Source organism: Tachysurus vachellii, chromosome 14, assembly GCF_030014155.1.
Source record: "Tachysurus vachellii isolate PV-2020 chromosome 14, HZAU_Pvac_v1, whole genome shotgun sequence".
NCBI lineage: Eukaryota > Metazoa > Chordata > Actinopteri > Siluriformes > Bagridae > Tachysurus > Tachysurus vachellii.
Genome location: NC_083473.1, coordinates 5683334 through 5702788, shown reverse-complemented (window position 1 = coordinate 5702788; position 19455 = coordinate 5683334). Strand labels below are relative to the sequence as shown.

The window sequence follows — 19455 nt, the reverse complement described above, 5'->3', positions numbered from 1 at the left end:
TACTCTTACACATGAAAACATCAAGTATCTGATCATCACATTTATTTATCGTCTATTTCATGCCCCAAACTCCATCTAAACTATCATATACACAAACACTGGTTTTAATACAGTTCTGTTTGTTTACATGTTTTCCTGAATTTTGGCTTTTGCAGCAAAATCTCATCACCTCACTTCCTGAAAACCAACAGTTCCACAACACACTCTTCATGATGTTCAGGTTTTCTGTTGTTCTGATATTTTCTTACTAATAAGTGTTACTTTTGTACTGATGTTTCTACACAATGACTCACTGTGGTGTTTGACATTAACTCCAGAGTTTCAGAAAACATTTAATTTAAAAAATAATTCTGATAATAATCTAGTGTAAGTGTAAGTGTAACAACCCTAAGATAAGTTTAATTTACAAACACAGCGAACGTAAATGATGTTCATTTGTGTGAAAGGATCTCAGCTTATGTCTAGTCTGGGACAGAAGGACATCAGTCTCAGCTGCATGTCTTCATATAATTCTGTGTCATTTTTCTTATTAATGTTAGTTGTGATTTTTTTCTTGGTTCCTGAAAAGTAAAAACATTCCCCTTTAAGACATTTCCTAGAAGCAGAGATTCCAAAACAGACAGCAAAATGTCTGATGTCCTTTTTCAGTAAGAGAGGTGATTTACTCTTAAAGATGTTTGATGGGTTTAGAGGAGGAGGTTTGAGACGCCACCTCTCATCTATTTACATTACATTTCTATCATGTTTAGTCAGTTCACTACAATCAGTCCACTACCTGCTGGTTTCAGTGGATCTCCAACAGTCCCATGTCTGAGTGCTGGACTTTCATGGTTTTGCTTTTTCAGGGCTTGGTGTATGTCTGTTAGGTGAGGGTCAGTGGTGTAAATGTAAGTTAGGTGAGGGTCAGTGGTGTAAATGTAAGTTAGGTGAGGGTCAGTGGTGTAAATGTAAGTTAGGTGAGGGTCAGTGGTGTAAATGTAAGTTAGGTGAGGGTCAGTGGTGTGAATGTAAGTTAGGTGAGGGTCAGTGGTGTAAATGTAAGTTAGGTGAGGGTCAGTGGTGTAAATGTAAGTTAGGTGAGGGTCAGTGGTGTAAATGTAAGTTAGGTGAGGGTCAGTGGTGTGAATGTAAGTTAGGTGAGGGTCAGTGGTGTGAATGTAAGTTAGGTGAGGGTCAGTGGTGTAAATGTGTTAGGTGAGGGTCAGTGTCGTGAATGTAAGTTAGGTGAGGGTCAGTGTCGTGAATGTAAGTTAGGTGAGTGTCAGTGGTGTAAATGTAAGTTAGGTGAGGGTCAGTGGTGTAAATGTAAGTTAGGTGAGGATCAGTGGTGTAAATGTAAGTTAGGTGAGGGTCAGTGGTGTAAATGTAAGTTAGGTGAGGGTCAGTGGTGTAAATGTAAGTTAGGTGAGGGTCAGTGGTGTAAATGTAAGTTAGGTTAGGGTCAGTGGTGTAAATGTAAGTTAGGTGAGGGTCAGTGGTGTAAATGTAAGTTAGGTGAGGGTCAGTGGTGTAAATGTAAGTTAGGTGAGGGTCAGTGGTGTAAATGTAAGTTAGGTGAGGGTCAGTGGTGTAAATGTAAGTTAGGTGAGGGTCAGTGGTGTAAATGTAAGTTAGGTGAGGGTCAGTGTCGTGAATGTAAGTTAGGTGAGGGTCAGTGGTGTAAATGTAAGTTAGGTGAGGGTCAGTGGTGTAAATGTAAGTTAGGTGAGGGTCAGTGGTGTAAATGTAAGTTAGGTGAGGGTCAGTGGTGTAAATGTAAGTTAGGTGAGGGTCAGTGGTGTAAATGTAAGTTAGGTTAGGGTCAGTGGTGTAAATGTAAGTTAGGTGAGGGTCAGTGGTGTAAATGTAAGTTAGGTGAGGGTCAGTGGTGTAAATGTAAGTTAGGTGAGGGTCAGTGGTGTGAATGTGAAGGAAAAACATTAATATTCGGTTAGCAGAATGTTTCCTCTCCTGGGATATTTAATCTGATGCTCTGTGACTTCTAAGAAAGGTTTTTGTATAAAGTTTCTGTAGATGTTCCTACAACATTGCAACCTTTTTACTTAGAAGATAGTTACACTTTCATGTTCTAATAGTATTGTGAAGAAATCCATTATTATATTCAATGTACTTTTTGAATGAGTTAGTTCTGGATCATTACAGATAACAAAGAATTTTACAAGAATTTTCTGTGAAAATTAACCTACTGTAAGACTATTGTTCAAAACAAGTACAGTCTCTGATTCTGACCCTGTTATTAATCTGGTCTCAGTCTCTGGTTTTGTAGATTTCTACAGTCATGGTGTTTACTGTTCCAATTGAAAACATAACAGATTTCCACATATAAGGAATCTGATTATCAAACTCATTTCTGTTCTCTCTGAATCCACACACACACTCCATCTAAACTATCCTGCTCACAAAGACTGTTTAACATTCTCTTTTGTTTGTGTGCATTGTTTTGTGAATAAGAAGCTGTGAATATCTGCAAAGGTGCACTGCTGAGGACCATAAACTCTGTTTTTAAAGCAGGTGATAATGTAGCCCTAACAGATCTCAATAAATCTCAATAAGCAACACAAAATAACCCATTATAGTGAAGAGTGAGGGGGGAATCTATAGTATATTATTTATGATTCAAAATCATTTGAAAAACTTTATTTATATCATCTTTTCTGTATACATTATGTGGCTTTATGAAAAAAATCTTTGCAGGTCTGATACACAATGATACACAATGACACACAATAACACACAATAACACAATGACACACAATGACACACAATGACACACAATAACACAATGACACACAATGACACACAATAACACAATGACACACAATGATACACAATGACACACAATGATAGACAATGACACACAATGACACACAATAACACAATGACACACAATGATACACAATGACACACAATAACACAATGATACACAATGACACACAATGATACACAATGACACACAATAACACAATGATACACAATGACACACAATGACACAATGACACACGATGATACACAATGACACACAATGACACACGATGATACACAATGACACACAATGACACACAATAACACAATGACACACAATGATACACAATGACACACAATAACACAATGATACACAATGACACACAATGACACAATGACACACGATGATACACAATGACACACAATAACACAATGACACACTGTGTAGAAGAAGAATCACACCACAATAACTCACAACTCACATTAGAGATCTCTCAATAATCATCACATCACACTGAACACAGTCCATTACATTCACTACTGTAAGATAAACAGTTTACAGTTTTCAAGAATGTTGTTTTATTTATAATAACAAACTGTTTGATGGATCATTTTTCATATTTTTCAGTGTCTATCACTAATCCTACCTCCAGTACAGTCTCTAATTCTGACCCTGTTATTAATCTGGTCTCAGCCTCAGTCTCTGTCTTGTGTCTGTTTCAGGTCACAGTCTGGTCCTGCTCTGGATTCTGACTCAGTCACTGGTGTAACTCCTCCTGTCCAAACTGACTCTTTCTAAATGTTTCTGAATGAACCTGGTGTTCATTCTCTCCACTTCCTTGTTCAGACTGAGACCTGGTTCAGAGGATTCAGGGACACTGTGTGTCTCACACTCTCACACACCTCTTGTACTGTCTCATCTTAAACAGTTTCATTCTTTTAGTGCTGTTTCTTTTGAAAATTAATCTAATCCATCAGTCATCCTCCTTAGTCCTGAGATCTTCTCACTTCCTCTCCTTTTAGAATGAAGCCTCCTTTCAGACAAAGTCTTCAGTCATCCATCCATCATCCATATGATAAGAGTCAGGGAAAAATGTATAATGATTGATGGTGTTTATTATTATATTTATAAATACAGAGTACATACAATTAGCATTGAGTGATGGGGGTCTGTGTTCCAGTGGAAATTTATGCCTAGCAACGATCCTCATCAAAATTAAATAAATATTAAATATGAGCTCTTTCTTCTCCTGCTGTTATAAAGAGATCAGTGTGAGAACTTCACTAAAGGTCATCAGGAGATTTGAGTGTCAGCTTTAATTTTCACTGTTTTTTGGAGGTTTCACGGTTGTGTCTTTATGCACTGGGTGTAAAAACCTTATTAATTTCTGTAAATAACAGACTAAAATGCTGGCTGACAGACAGACCTGTGTTCTCAGTCCACAGCAAGTGTTACGAAGAGAGTAAGAAGTGTGTAGAACATCACCTGCTCTGCTCATACATTTAGGTGGAAGATTCATTGCAGGACATTCAAATTTAGGACTTTTATTTAGATCATGTGTATCATGTCAGTTCTGTCAGGACCATTTTGTGAAGAGAGAATTTATTAGGTGATATGCATACAGTTAGTGTTGGCGGTATGGTTCGCATGCATGGACAGAGCGGGGAGAGCAGCGACTAGAAAATAGAATAGACCACCAAAACAAAACCATGAGCCGAATGAAAAAAACCCCAACATAACTGTTGCAGCATGAAGCTGGTAAATCTGGAACTGATCAAAGATCATCCTGGCTGAGCGAATGTCGGCATATTTGCAAGGAGCATGTTGCTGTAGTCAGTTAAAGCAAAGTGTGAAGCAAAGGGGGAGCGTGATGCGTGCACCCCTGTGCAGCGATATAAACAAGCATGTTGGATATCCGCTAAATAAAAGTGAGAACGGATAGGGGAGCAAGCGTCCTGTAGAAACTCTGGTTTCTCATGAAGCTTGATTTCAACATCCAGAGGGAAGAAAATGATGTTGCAGTATGAAGCTAGTACATCCAGCTAATCAACGATCAGGGGAAGGTCACCCTGGCCTGAGCGAATGGCGGAATATTTGGAACGAGCGTGTTGCTGTAGTCTGTTGAGCCGAGTGTGAATTGTAGAGGGGGAAGCATAATACTCCCCTGCGGCAGCGATATAACGACACGCATGTAGTATATACACTAGGCTAGAGTGGGAACAGGTAGGGGAAGCATGCACCCTGTAGAAGACTCTGGTTGCTCGTGAAGCTTGGTATTTGAACATACTTTTGAAAGCTACTACGTCCGGGGCTAATCAACAATCAGGGGAAGCATCGCCCTGGGCTGAGAAGAAGGCAGCATATTTGCGGCAAGCTTGTAGCTGTAGATGTTGAGGCTGAGTGCGCGGCGTAATCGGGGAAGTAGAATACGCCCTGCGGCAGTAATATGACGACGGCATGTTGTAAACACGCTAAGCTAGCGATAACAGGTAGGGGAAGCATGCGCCCTGTAGAGACTCTAATACATGCGGGGCTAATCAATAGTCAGGGAAAGCGTCACCCTGGGCTGAGCAGATGGCGCGTATATTTGCGACAAGCATGTTGCTGCTATTTTTTATTTTTTTTTTAAATTGCAACAAGCATGTTGTATATCCACTCAGCTAAGTGCAGTTGTATATCCACTCAGCTAAGTGAAGCTTCCCCCGAGCTGAGCAGATGGCGGCATATTTGCAGCAAGCATGTTGCTGTAGTAAGTTGAAAAGCTATCTCTCAGTCGGCTAGTGCGGGATCGGATGCTGCGGAGACGTCTTCCTGAGGGAAGCAGAAAGCAGTCTGTGGACGGGTGGCGGGAGTCATTGATGATCCTCCGGGCTTTCCTTATACACCGCCTGGTGCAGATGTCCTGGAGGGAGAGAAGCTCACCTCCGACGATGTGGCTGGCAGTTCGCGCAACCCTTCCGGAGCTTTACGGTTGCCAGCATGCCGTTTTTCTTACCAGGCAGTGGTGCAGCCCGTCAGGATGGGGAACAGTCCCAAAAGGACACAGGTTCATTACCTAATGATGAGCAAGAGACAAGGGCACGAGAATAACACAATAGACCTTTATTTTTACAGTTTGTGCAAGATTAAGATTCTCAAAAGAATGTAAAATCTTCAGTCACTTATAACACAAAACCAAATACACAGAACAGAAAACATACTTTAAATGACTAGGCCTTTCAAGTACAAGAGGAGATAACACATGACCCAGCTACAGCCCTGTGTCAAGCCACACCACTCACACATGTGGAAGGTACACATCAAACACAGCACACAGTGTAAAAGCCACCCTCAATAGGTACAGCAATTATTTCCTCCCCCTAAAAGATGACCCACTCAACACAAGTATATCAAAAGTAAAATAAAACAACAAAAGAATTAAATGCAAAAACAAAATCAACATTGCAAAACCAAAACAAAACAGAAATTCCTCTCAATTTAAATTAAATATACACAATATAAGTCAAACAAAATAAAACTAATCAATAATGAAACCAAATAGCCCAGATTCAAAGAGGGCGAAAGACATACTTATTGACAGTATGAGATGGTATCAATTAACGATAGTTAGTACATGCAGATTTACTAGATTTACTATCACTAATACAAATTTTGTACATGCAGATTTAATAATGCATACTTCCATTTGAACAGGACCAAGGGCAAACTAATAACGATATTAAATCACATACATCAAAGAAAACAAACGAAATACACAGAGGAGTATTAAGACAAGTAACCACATTAAATAAATAAAAAAACAAAACTAAGACATCGACTAAGTGACTCACCGTTAAACACCTCAGCAGAGGGAAGAGTGGAAATAAAACAACCACAGAGTTGTCGACTAAAATACCGGTACACGGCGTGAAGCCCCGTTGTGCCGAGTTGGAGTCAGAGCGACCCGCAACAGTATTCTCAGAGGCAAAACAGCAGTGCAGTCATACCCATGGACTTAACCCTCTCATCCCTCAGGAAGTGGTTGGACAACCAGATCAAACTGCTGAGCATGTAACAGTATGTTATTAAAAATAAATAAATAAATAAACCGCCACAAACAGGGACCGGAATTATACGTACCAGCAATTAGCAGTTATAACTCGCACTAAATGCGATCATCTTCACTAGATTGACTTTTCTTGTTCACAAACTGGATGCTAACACACACTGAGATAGCAGAACACCCACGCCAACAACAGTGGGACAATATTGTCCTATAGTGTTAAACAGAGCACATGAGTAAGCACGCATATAAAGTTTGCCGGACAGGTTACCACGCGGTTACATATGCACATACCTGGGGAAACCATGAATGGGGTCCCACGAGAGGGCGGTGCCAGCAATGACGCATAGGCGGGTAACCCGAAACCTGCCTTTATATAATTTATTCACTTATCACGTGACCAAACATGCAATTTATCTCGCTCACTCTGCTACATTATCTTATAAGATAGCGTAACATTAAATGACGTAACCTAGCATGAATAACATAGCATAGCATAGCGAAGCGTAGCATAACGTGGCGTGGCATAACAGACTGTACAACACGCCAGCCCTAAGGTCGCTTCCGGCTCAACAAACGCACCATTAAACACGAACACGCGCGCCGTATCGATTAACCGTAAGTTTAAAGCAGAGCCGATCGGCCATGTACGCTCACTACGCAAGTTGCGTAGGGCCCCACAAATTACGCAAGGCCCTGCCTCCCCCTGCCTCATTTTACAGCGCGTGTTAATGTTTACAGTGTAGATGACAATATGAAGCGGAGCTATCCATCTGCCCATGAAAAGAGGAAAAAGAAACAAAATGAGAGTGAAATGCGAGAACAGCAATCAGGTAAACTTGTGTTCTCTTCAAGTTTGATGTCAGCAAGAGCAAATAACAGTAAAGTTAAGTTGATTCTGTCTCTAGTCTCTATCTGACTAGCTAAATTAACTGTGCAGTGCTGCCAGTGCATCTCCTGGCTTGTCTGTCACACAACAATTTATTGCGTGAACATTCGCGTGAATAAACGCCCAAGGGCAACGGTGTTTATAAACGGCAGCTCGATAACCGGCCGCGCGTGAACATGCGTTCATATGCGCGTGCAATATCGTGCACGTAATGACACGCGCGCTTTCCAGCAGCAACATCTGTGTGGGGACCAGTACAAAAAGTAGCGTGATATCGCTCCTAAATGACAATGTTTATAGTCTCTCAATCAAGGTTACAACAACGTTAATGCAATATGGAAACCAATGGATTTACATTGGAATGGACATAATGCCAGGTCAATATGAATGCACATCCCTCAGTAAATAATAACTATCAGGGATCAAGTATTGCTCTCATGCATATAATACACAGTGATACGGTATTGTCAGGCTCTCGGGGTAAGGCAGGAAGATAAAGGGAAGCAGACCCCTAGACAAGATAGCTTCACAGGAATAGGGGTTTAATACATAACATACACCACGCTAGGACATTACAATACTAGACATACTACGATTAGACGTAGGACTAATACACACACAGTCACATACAAAGACTATTGACTAATGAATCCACGCTGCCATCGGCAACGCGGGTCACATATATACCACCACAGTTACATACACAATTGGGAACAGGTGTGAGGACTGGGCGGTACAGACGAAGGCGGGGCAGCCACGTGACATTAATAAACAAACATTCGCACGTGTCTGAAAGTCCGCGCTGATCCACAACGGATCAGTGCTTAACCATGACAGATATGGCAAGCCATTTTAGCTTTTATACATTCACAAGATATGGATTTTTGATATCAAGAATTCAGTTTTCAATACTTAAAATGTAAATATTAAGAGTGTGATTTCTAGTAGTAAACATATTTTTGATATCAGGAATTACATTTAAATTCAATTGCTAATATTCAACTCAAAATTCCATTTAAAATATTCCATTCAATAAAGATTTGTTTATACCTCATTTAATTAGGGCCTGAGCACCGAATGGTGCGAAGCCCTATTGTTTTTCCTCGGGAGTACTATTTTTTTAATTTATTTATTTTTTTTTATTATTTTTTTTTTCCCACACATTGGCCAATTGGGGTCCCTTACCATGCTCGAAAACTCTTGAAATTTGGCACACACGTCAGAGTCACGCGACACTAGGATTGGACAAAGGTTCGAATACGGGCGTGGCAGGGGGGCTCTGTAGCGCCCCCTGTAATGCAAAAACAAACATTGGTGCACAGATCGGACAATTATGTACACACATGTACGAGAGTTGGTACGCATATAGATCTCATCGACCCGAACAACTTTCACGCCTTAAACTATGAGCTCCACCAAACAGGAAGTCGGCCATTTTGGATTGTTGTATATGTGCATGCGGTGAACTTTTAAATACTCCACATTGCACTTGCTAAATTGCGAAGGGATTTTTGATATCTCGAACGCTGCTGCCATGGCGAGGCGACAAAGTTATGGCGAATTCAGAGAAACAGGAAGTGTCTAATATCTAAAGCAAAAAATGTCTTATTGGGATGACACGTGGTGTGTATGTTCGGCCAAGGATTCCGATCGCATCGATGTGCCTATTGTGAATCTCGGACATAGCGCCACCAACAGGCACCAGGAAGTGTGTCAGTCACAACAGTTGCATGTGGTGAACTTTTAAATACTCCTCCTAGGGAATTCATGCGATTGACATCAAACGTGGTGAACATGATGCCGAGACATTGCACTTGCTAAATTGCGAAGGGATTTTTGATATCTCGAACGGTGCTGCCATGGCGAGGCGACTAATTATGGCGAATTCAGAGAAACAGGAAGTGTCTAATATCTAAAGCAAAAAATGTCTTATTGTGATGACACGCGGTGTGTATGTTCGGCCAAGGATTCCAATCGCATCGATGTGCTTATTGTGAGTCCCGGGTAAAGCGCCACCAACAGGCCCCAGGAAGTCACAAAGGTGGATTTTTTGTCACCTGCATGCGGTAAACTTTTAAATACTCCTCCTAGGGGATTCATGCAATTGAGACCAGACCACCATGACGGGTTTTTGCGAACGGATTTTTGATATCTCAAACACTGTTGCCATGGCATCGTGTCAAAGTTTACTTTTATTTCAGGCATATTTAAGGCTTTTGGCGTGCTTAGATTAACTTGAAATTTGACACATACATCACATTTGTCGGCTGTTAAGTGTGGACAAAAAGGTCAGACAAAGGTGTGTCTCTTAAGTGGCTCACTAGCGCCCCATTTGTTTAAAACGTGGGGTTTCATTTACCTACAGTCCCAAAATGGGTCAGTAACAACATAAAATAGTCCACTGATATTTACCCACTTGATGCACTTGCCCACCGTGCATTGTTTTCTGGAAGGCACCGTATAGCGATAAAAAAACGTGCGAAGGCCCATCATCGCTGCTTGCAGCTATATTTCTGTATTGTTTTACTCTTTGACCGAGTGATGGAGCAAATTTATTTTAAAAGGAGGGAGGTTTGTAGTGGGAGCAGTGGGGTGTCAAGTGTGAATGTGTGGCAAATGGTTTAAATGGCTCACGGGTCAGGTAGAAGGGCCCCATAGCAGAATTTTGCTTAGGGCCCCAGGGAGGTCAGGTAGCGGCTCTGGTTTAAAGCATAATCAAACTTTCCTTTCAGCTCCAGTAAAGCAGTAGTAATCACGACCGCTTGTAGTTCCATATCGCGAACACGAAAGGAGACAGCTTGTGGTTTAAACTCTGAATAGCCGCCGAGTTATATCGCAGCAGCAGCGAAGCGCTAGAGCGGCCCTATGAATGGGAATTTAAATGGTCGTGTAATATGGATGTCGTAACCGGATTGGTGTGCGTCGTGGACAGCTGATTAACAGCTGATGCACGCTTGACGACGTGGCCTGCCAGAACTGACGCGATGCTTGATAGAGATCAAACCCTGTAGAAACCGGATCTGACTCTGACTGTGTGTGAAAAAGGAAAATATTCTGGTCTTGAATAAGATTCTGGTCTCTATTACAGATAACGTGATTCTTTTTTCCTTCTTGTTATTTCATCCCAATAGTTCTTATTTTCAGTTCTAGTTTGTGGTTTATAATTGTGTACATTATTATTTTGCTCTGATCCTACTTGTGTTTTTAATTTGAGGATGGATCTGTCTACATTCTCTGTGTCTATCAGTGTCTTGACCCCATTAGAAGAAAAATTATTAGAAAAAATCCTGTTCTATTTTATTAGGGAAAAAAGCTAGATGTGTCATTCTGATCAAAGTTGTTATTTTCTTTACAAACAGAGAAATCTGTTTATTCTGTCATGTATTCAGTATTTGTTAACTGTTTTAATAGTTTAAAGTAAATTCTGACAAATCAGAGAAATAAGAAGTGAAAGTGATCCTCACACACACACACACACACACACACACACACACACACACACACACACACATTTGCATGAACAGCTCTGAGACTCAGAATAGATCACCACTTTCAGCAGATGTTCATGGTTCTTCAGCCAAACTCACTCAAGCACAACACACAGTGCTGAACTCGACCTGCTGTTAAAGGTGCTGTTCCAAATCGCTGACAAAGACACTTCACTCATGAAGAAGGAGACCTGCTTTCTACATAGAAGCTTTATTTCAGCATATCTACACACTGACATCACCTCAGACTATTAAGCATGGTTTAAAGTGTACACTTGAATTCTAGTGGACTTCACAGCGGCTCTTTCTGAACGAGGCGACCTGAGTGGTGTCGTGGTGGGAGACGGTACAGCCGAACACCTCGGCCTCTTCCCAGCGTTCTTTACTGAGGGTCAGGGTGCTGCTGCGGCTGTAGATGCCGTCCTTCTGTTCTTCTGTGCTGGTCAGAACCCCCTCGTTCACCTCGGCACCGTCCACGGTCCAGCTCGGCAGCGCCCCCTGTGGAGAATAGGCAGAGAGCAGGCAGAGCAGCGAGGCCGTTCCATCAGAGAGCTGCAGAGAAGAAGGAGGGAGCAGAGACACGGAGGGCTTCACCACTGGACCAGCTGGAGAACACACACACATACACACAAAGACACACACAAACACACACACAAACACACACACACAGACACAACCACACACACACACAGACCCACACACACACACAATTAGATTAATGTGAATGTGAACTCTATCATACTGAACATGGTGATATTTGGTCATTCAGTGTAACGGCTGTAGAGCAGATGCAGTAGTTTATCTGCACATCATACAACAGGACACAATTCTGATAAAGTCATCCAACTAAACTGCAGCAGAACATAATCTTCTAAAGAAACACACTGTTCTTAAATAATCATCACACCACACTAAAGTCATCTATGTTCAATTTTTAGATTGTCCTAATAATTATTAATGGGTTATAATTAATGGAAATCAACAATAAACAATTATTGTTCATGCTTCACTGTTACACACATTTCCATTGTGATGATAAATTAGAGTAACACAAAACATAAATGAAATCAACTTAAAGCTAAAGTTTTACACAAACCTTAAATAGAGATGAAGTGACATATACAGGGTTTTAAAAATGACACAAAAACAGAGTCTTTATAGAAACAGCTCTCTCCTCTTCACACTACATTTTTCCCTTTTATAGAAAAGACAGAATACTTTATATTTGTTGCATCATTATTTTGTAGAAAATCTATCAATTTCAATGAATTGTGTAAATAAAGTGAAGAATCTTTGAGCTTTTAGACAAAGAAGGCACTTACTTTTTATAAAGAGTTTAGTTCCTCCACCAAAAGTCCACCACAGTGATACATTACTATGAAGGCGTCGTACAAAAACCTCTGTCACACTACAGTGAACACACACACACACACACACACACACACACACACACAAACACACACACAAAGCTCAATAATTGTCATATTTACAGAACACAGTTGTATGTCTAAAAGTTTTGACTGGAGGAGAAATAATGAATGATGGAGTAGTGATGAGATTCTCATGAGAATTTCCAAGATATTAAACAAATATATCAAGTTTAAAATTCTCTCTGATTAACATATTTATGAATCTTAGACCAAAATGTATTTTCGAGAAAATCTTCATCTGACTCCAGAAGTAAAATCCACACAATAACTCTGTAGTAGTGTGAGAATGACAGTAAGATTGGGGGAATGTGGTAAAGGTGTTTCCATACTTAGAGGACACTTTGCATTGGCAGCACATGCTTCAGTGATCTGGGAGTGTTTATAGTGCTGTGACTTTAACACTTCATGACTGAGAGCTGCTGCTACAGCAACTTTACCCACAGCTACCATGACTTTGATCCCCGTCTTCATCTGGACACTGATCCTCTGGACTCAAGGTCAGACACTGCTTCATATTTTATCTCTACAATCATCTGTTCATACTAATACACTTATTGTTTCTATTAGAATATTTCAGTTTCATGCTGCGTTATTGTGTATTTTTCAGAATGCAGAGGTCAAGTCACAGTAACTCAGACTCCTTCAGTGAAATCTGTTCTTCCAGGAGAAACAGTCACCATCAACTGTAAAACTAATCCCCAAGTTTATCAAAGCTGGAGTTATCAACCTTTAGCTTGGTATCAGCAGAAACCTGGAGAAGCTCCTAAACTACTGATCAAAAAAGCAAACGAGCTACATTCAGGTATTCCAGCTCGTTTCAGTGGCAGTGGATCTGGATCTGATTTCACTCTGACCATCAGTGGAGTCCAGACTGAAGATGTAGGAGATTACTACTGTCAGAGTTACCACAGTGGTGGTGTGTTCACACAGTGTTATAGAGTGGTACAAAAACCTCCCTCAGTCAGATTGTAGAGAGACTGAACTGCTGCAGCTGGGAGCGACTGCAGGTGCTGAGTTGGAGGATGTGATACGACACAATGACACTCTGTGGAGGAGAAGAACCACATCACACTAACTCACAACTCACATTAGACGTCTCTATATAATCATCACACCACACTGTACACAGTCCATCACATCCACTTCTGTAAGATAAATCTTTTTCTTATTCCATGACTTTGTTTAACGCACTTCAGAACGTCATTGTTCCCCTAACAATCCTATCCAGGCAGGAGAAGATCCATGAACACAAACTAATTTGTTAAATCCTGTCATCTTCACTCAGACTGACGAAGTTGATTGGATGAATAGTGAAAGTTTTTGCCCTAACAAGAAAGAAGTCCAAATAACACGACTCAACCACCAAATATCCTCTCTGAGAGTCTTCACATATTCAGAACTTTGACATAAACTCTGGTCAGTTATTCTCTGTGATATTGCAGGGATTTTTAAATTGCTAACAAGCATCAGTCAATACTGAAGCCATTTTATCAAAGCTCTTCATACAGTCTGCATTACAAACATGAATCTTGGCCAAAACAATTTGCTTGTTCAATTATAACACAAGCAATAATTCTGACACAGAAAGCATTCAATGTCACTCATAACAAACTGATATGAAATTATTAATACTAATAACAGCAAGGATTACAGAAATAATGTACTTACGTTTTTTTAAGCTTGAATGATTTTTCACCTAAATCAGTAATTCCTGATAGAATAAGAATAACACGTTTTCACTTTATTGACTGTACTAAAGAATATTTAACAAAAATGAAACTGAAATGCTGAAATTTGCTGCAGTATTTTTTCTATATCATTGTATGTAGTGATTTACTTAAACGGCTGCAATAATAATAATTACAACCCACATCCCATTAAAACAACATCATCAACAGTATAATTACTCATTCTGTTGGAACAGCACTGTGAAGGTTCTAGTCCTGCTCTCTTCTGTATTTAGCCACAAGTTCACATCACATCTTTTGTCTGGTGATTTATTTTGGAAAGTATCTTCTGGAATGTCTAATCCAACCCTGGTAGTCTTCATCAGAAATGTCTCCTTACTCCTCATTTATGGTGTCCAGTAAAGACATTTGCTCATGTGGATGATGGTCATGAACCTTCCACCTCTATGTTGAGAGAACAAACTCTTCTATGGAAGACGATGTATGGACCATGGAGGCAGGAATATTACTGACATCCTGGGATGTGCATCAAACCAGTCAGTGACTGCAGCAGTCTAACAGAATACCACATCTTCCCACACAGCAATGAATGTAGAGGAAGGTAGTTTCTTGCCTCAGGTTGATTATGCAGATCATCCAGAAATGAACTGAACCTGTCTGTATTGTATGGGGCTAATGAGTGATTTGTGCAGTGTTGTATAAAGTGTTAGAAAGCAATACTTGAGTAAAAGTACAAGTATCGTACTAGAAAAAGACTTTGGTAGAAGTGAAAGTTACCTTTTAGAATATTACTCCAGTAAAAGTCTTAAAGTATCTGATATTTACTGTACTTAACTATCAAAAGTAATTTTCTGATATTTAATGTACTCAAGTATTTGAAGTAAAAGTAAAAAGTAAAATTTCAGTGATTTTCGGTAGGCATAAGAGGCACTTCATCCGGTAGGAAGAATCTTTCATTCCAATGTACAGAAACATTACTTGCAAATACGGCCAGAGGTGTATAGCGTTATCTTCTTCACCCTGTTCACCGAGTTCACCACTATCATCAGGGTGGTCGTCTACGATAACGGGAGGTCCTCCAGTAGGGGCTTCCATGGCGGTTTCAGTTGTGCTTCCTCCTCCTTTGCTTCTTTAATAAAAAGTCTGATATCTCTGCCTTTCTTTTCATTTTTTATTGACCCTATGTAAAAATATGACACATGGATATAATACATTTAAACATCAAATACAGATTTTTTTTAATTCAAACTCAACTTTAACTACAAATCCCACCATCACTACTGTCAGCATAAATGACTACTTTAATCACCTTCATGATAGCTAACAGGCTGTCTGCAGTAATCTTTTGAGTAACATTACCAGATACATAGTTTAATAACAACATTAAACACTGACAGCTGTAAAACTAGTTACCTCATATTAGCTAGACAGTTAAAGACTTACACACAGACACTGCACTGTATACGTGTATAACTAGCACAAATGTCAACGTCATGTATATTATGGCTAAACTGGGGACCGAACCGATCTCTCTTGTCTAATTAATCTGTTAATAGCGTCTAATGTCAATTTATATAGCGACTTAACTTTCAAAATATTTTTCTGGAAAACTAAATCCTGATGTTTAATCTCAAAAATTACCGAAATTTGATGTTACAGTATTCTTCTCTACCTCTCAACTCTATCTTATCATTGATTGATGGATTTGAAATGTTGAGCGGCGCCGCGGCCAAACGTCAAACGAAGACTTCTTTTGATAGGTGAAATGAGATGTCAATCAGCACCAAACTTCTAATGCTATCAAATAAAAACACCCCGGACACCCCTCTGGCTCTGCCACTGCTCCTTTGTCAAAATTACGATGAAATAGAGCTTGCGGAGCGTAATGCAATCTAGGAGCAGTGATTCGTCAAACCTCCCTTATTGCAGTCGCACACATTTCTTCTGATTTTATTTTGTAGTAAGAGTAACGAAGATGCTTAGTGGAAATGTATCGGAGTAAAAGTATACATTTTATCTAGGAAATGTAGTGGAGTAAAAGTGAAAGTTGACATAAATTTAAATAGCGAAAGTAAAGTACAGATACGTGAAATTTCTACTTAAGTACAGTAATGAAGTATTTGTACTCTGTTACATTACAACACTGGATTTGTGTAACCATCACTTAACACTGCTGCACACATTTTTTTTCTTTTATCAGAAATATCTACTGATCTCACTCGGATCATCTGTGACTCTTAGGCAGGGATTCAGCACTTTGAGGTTTTTTAATGTTTTAATCATATTGCTTTATCCACACTAGCTTTTTGTTTAGTAGTGGGAGACCTGGATCACATGACCTATGTTAAACAACAAATATATTAGTGTTTGTCCTCAGTTCTGCATATTTTCTTGCTGTTACAGGTACCACATGCTTGTTCAGTGCTCATGGTGTCCTGACACTGCCTAACTTGTGGGATCCTGTCCTGGATTATTCATTGTCCACTCTATTACCCCCTGTTTGTTTACAACATGTGGAAGTTAAACCTCAACCCCTGTCGGCTCTCCAACTTTAGGCAAATATAAAACCTCCCCTTAATCGTCAAGATCCTATAAAAGTTTTAAACACAGCAGTTATGCTGAAAACTACATAGGAATAAATTTCCTGAAATGTATCAGTCAGGATTTAGGGCCTTTTTACACCTGGTCACTTCATGTGTTTTCTCTGATCCGATAGCTATCTGATATGTTAAAACTGTTCCATTTACATTAGGCCACAAAAACGCGTCTCGGCGAATCGGATATCAATCCGATCTTTTTACTCCCGCCCAAAATGCAAATATATTTTACATCATTTCCGGGGTAATTGAAATAGAACACGCTTTGGTGTATGCGGTTGCTACAAAAAAACAGCAATTACTGTTTGCTGCATTTTCGCTGGCAGCAGCAGTGCATTTTAAGACCAAACGAGACACCTGGGTGAAAGATCGGAGCCAGCACTGGTGGGAAATCATATTTGTTTCTGGCGCGATGCACGACTCCCGAGTCACCTGCGAATGACGTACTTCCGTTTAGGTGGAGTATAGCGCTGACGTATGTGGTTTGAACAACCACATGCATTTACACCTGTCCTGTTTCATCTGAAATGCGTCCCAGACCACCTCCTGAAGTGGTTTGAACGATCGGATTTATATCCGTCTCGAAACCGTTTCGGAGGGCATTTACACCTGGTCTTTTTACGATCAGATAGCTATCTGATGACAGAAAACGCATGAAGTGACCAGGTGTAAAAACCCCCTTAGGCCTCATTATAGTACAGAAACAGTGCTGGTGAAAGTAGTATTTGACCTGTTACTAGCCTATGATCAGGGTTGTGTCTTCTTGCTGGTGTTGCTTGACCTTAGTGAAGCTTCTGACAGCAATAGTGATACTAATTTACTGGAAAGGCTAGAAAATGTTGTTGATATTAAGGGAACAACCATTGTCATGGTTATAAGGTATAATTTCCATAACCATTGTGTAAGTATTTTACTGACACAAATACTGACAATACATCAGATGTTATTATTATTATTATTATTATTATTATTATTATTATTATTATTATTATTATTATTATTATCAGGTGTCTTTCTCATGAATAATCAGGTTCTACAGCAGATACTGAGACAGATTCCTTGGTGATTTGTGTATGATGTGTATAATCAACAATGTAAAACAGCCGTGTTTACTGATTCAAAAGCTTTTATTAATAATTCGAAGCAGGACATTGCAGCGATCCACACACTTAACACATATTTAGGTGCTAATTAAGAAGAAGAGCTGAGTTAAAGTGAGGAGTGTGTGAGCTCACATGTTAACAAGACAAATGAAATGATGAGAGTGGATGATTTGAGCAGTAAAGGCCACATGTAGCACACAGTGAAGCAGTAGAAGGTGAGCTGAGTAAAGTGTGTGTGAGCTCACAGCTCTGAGCACTGCTCTGTGTTCACTGTGCTCACCACAGTAGGTTGGTTGTCTTTGGAGGCCTCACAGGTCACCACCTTGTTCCTCCACTGATCCGGGTGGAGGCTCAGCGTGCTGCTCCAGCTGTAGAGGCCGTCCGCGTTCAGAACGGCGGCGCTGCGGCTCTCCCCCGAGCTCCAGCTGCTGCCGTCAACCTTCCAGCTCAACTTCCAGTCTGAGGGGAAGCCCTTGTAGGCCACACACACGAGTGTGACCTTCTCCTGCTGCAGCTCCGCACTGGAGGGGGGCAGCACTGTCACACTGGGCTGGGTGTCACCTACACACACACACACACACACACACACACACAGAGGTGAGACAGAAATGGACAGCTGTCAGTCACTCAGGCTTTGTTTCAGCTCACTGTGTGTGTTTCACTTCCCTTTATATCTTACAGAGCAGAACTGAGATCAGTGGAGCATCACAAACGTTTCACATTCAATTCAAATACTTTTACATCTTACAGCTATAATGATTTATATTATTGTGAATAGTGAAAATTTTAAAATATTTATACTATATATTCAATAAGAAATAATAGATATTATAAATTATATCTAAAACATTTTTAAATGACAACATATTTATTATTAAAATAAATTGCTTCTAGTCTTCAGGACATCTGTTTATAGAGTCACAGTCTCTGAGATATTAAATGTAACTAGAATAATTCAGTGAAACTCTGTTACAGTCATTTGCACAAACAATTATATAAATGTTATTTCAGTTAGAACGAGCTATTATCACTAAAGTCAGACACATTTTATAAAACTTCTAAAATAAGAGAAATTTGAGAAACAAAATAATTTTATACAAACATCACATTCCCTAAAAGTGAATTTGAAGAAAAAGTCGCTATAAACTATATATTTTACACATTTTAACATGAATCTGAACACACTCCATTTCAGTCATTAACCTGAACACACTCCATTTCAGTCATTAATCTGAACAAACTCCATTTCAGTCATGAATCTGAACACACTCCATTTCAGTCATTAATCTGAACACACTCCATTTCAGTCATTAACCTGAACACACTCCATTTCAGTCATTAATCTGAACACACTTCATTTCAGTCATTAATCTGAACACACTCCATTTCAGTCATTAATCTGAACACACTCCATTTCAGTCATTAGTAAACAGGTTACTTACGGCCCACAGACAGTTTTGTTCCTCCACCAAAAG

General features: G+C 39.9%; 2 gene segments (V, D, J or C); both read right to left on the bottom strand.

Moving 5' to 3' along the window:
• LOC132856623 (Ig kappa-b4 chain C region-like) overlaps nucleotides 1-19455 on the bottom strand; it is a 52616-nt gene that overhangs the window by 9060 nt on the left and 24101 nt on the right.
• LOC132856622 (immunoglobulin kappa constant-like) overlaps nucleotides 11358-19455 on the bottom strand; it is a 135162-nt gene continuing 127064 nt past the window's right edge. The window contains 1 exon segment of the C gene segment in view: nucleotides 11358-11767. Coding sequence covers nucleotides 11445-11767 — 323 coding nt within the window.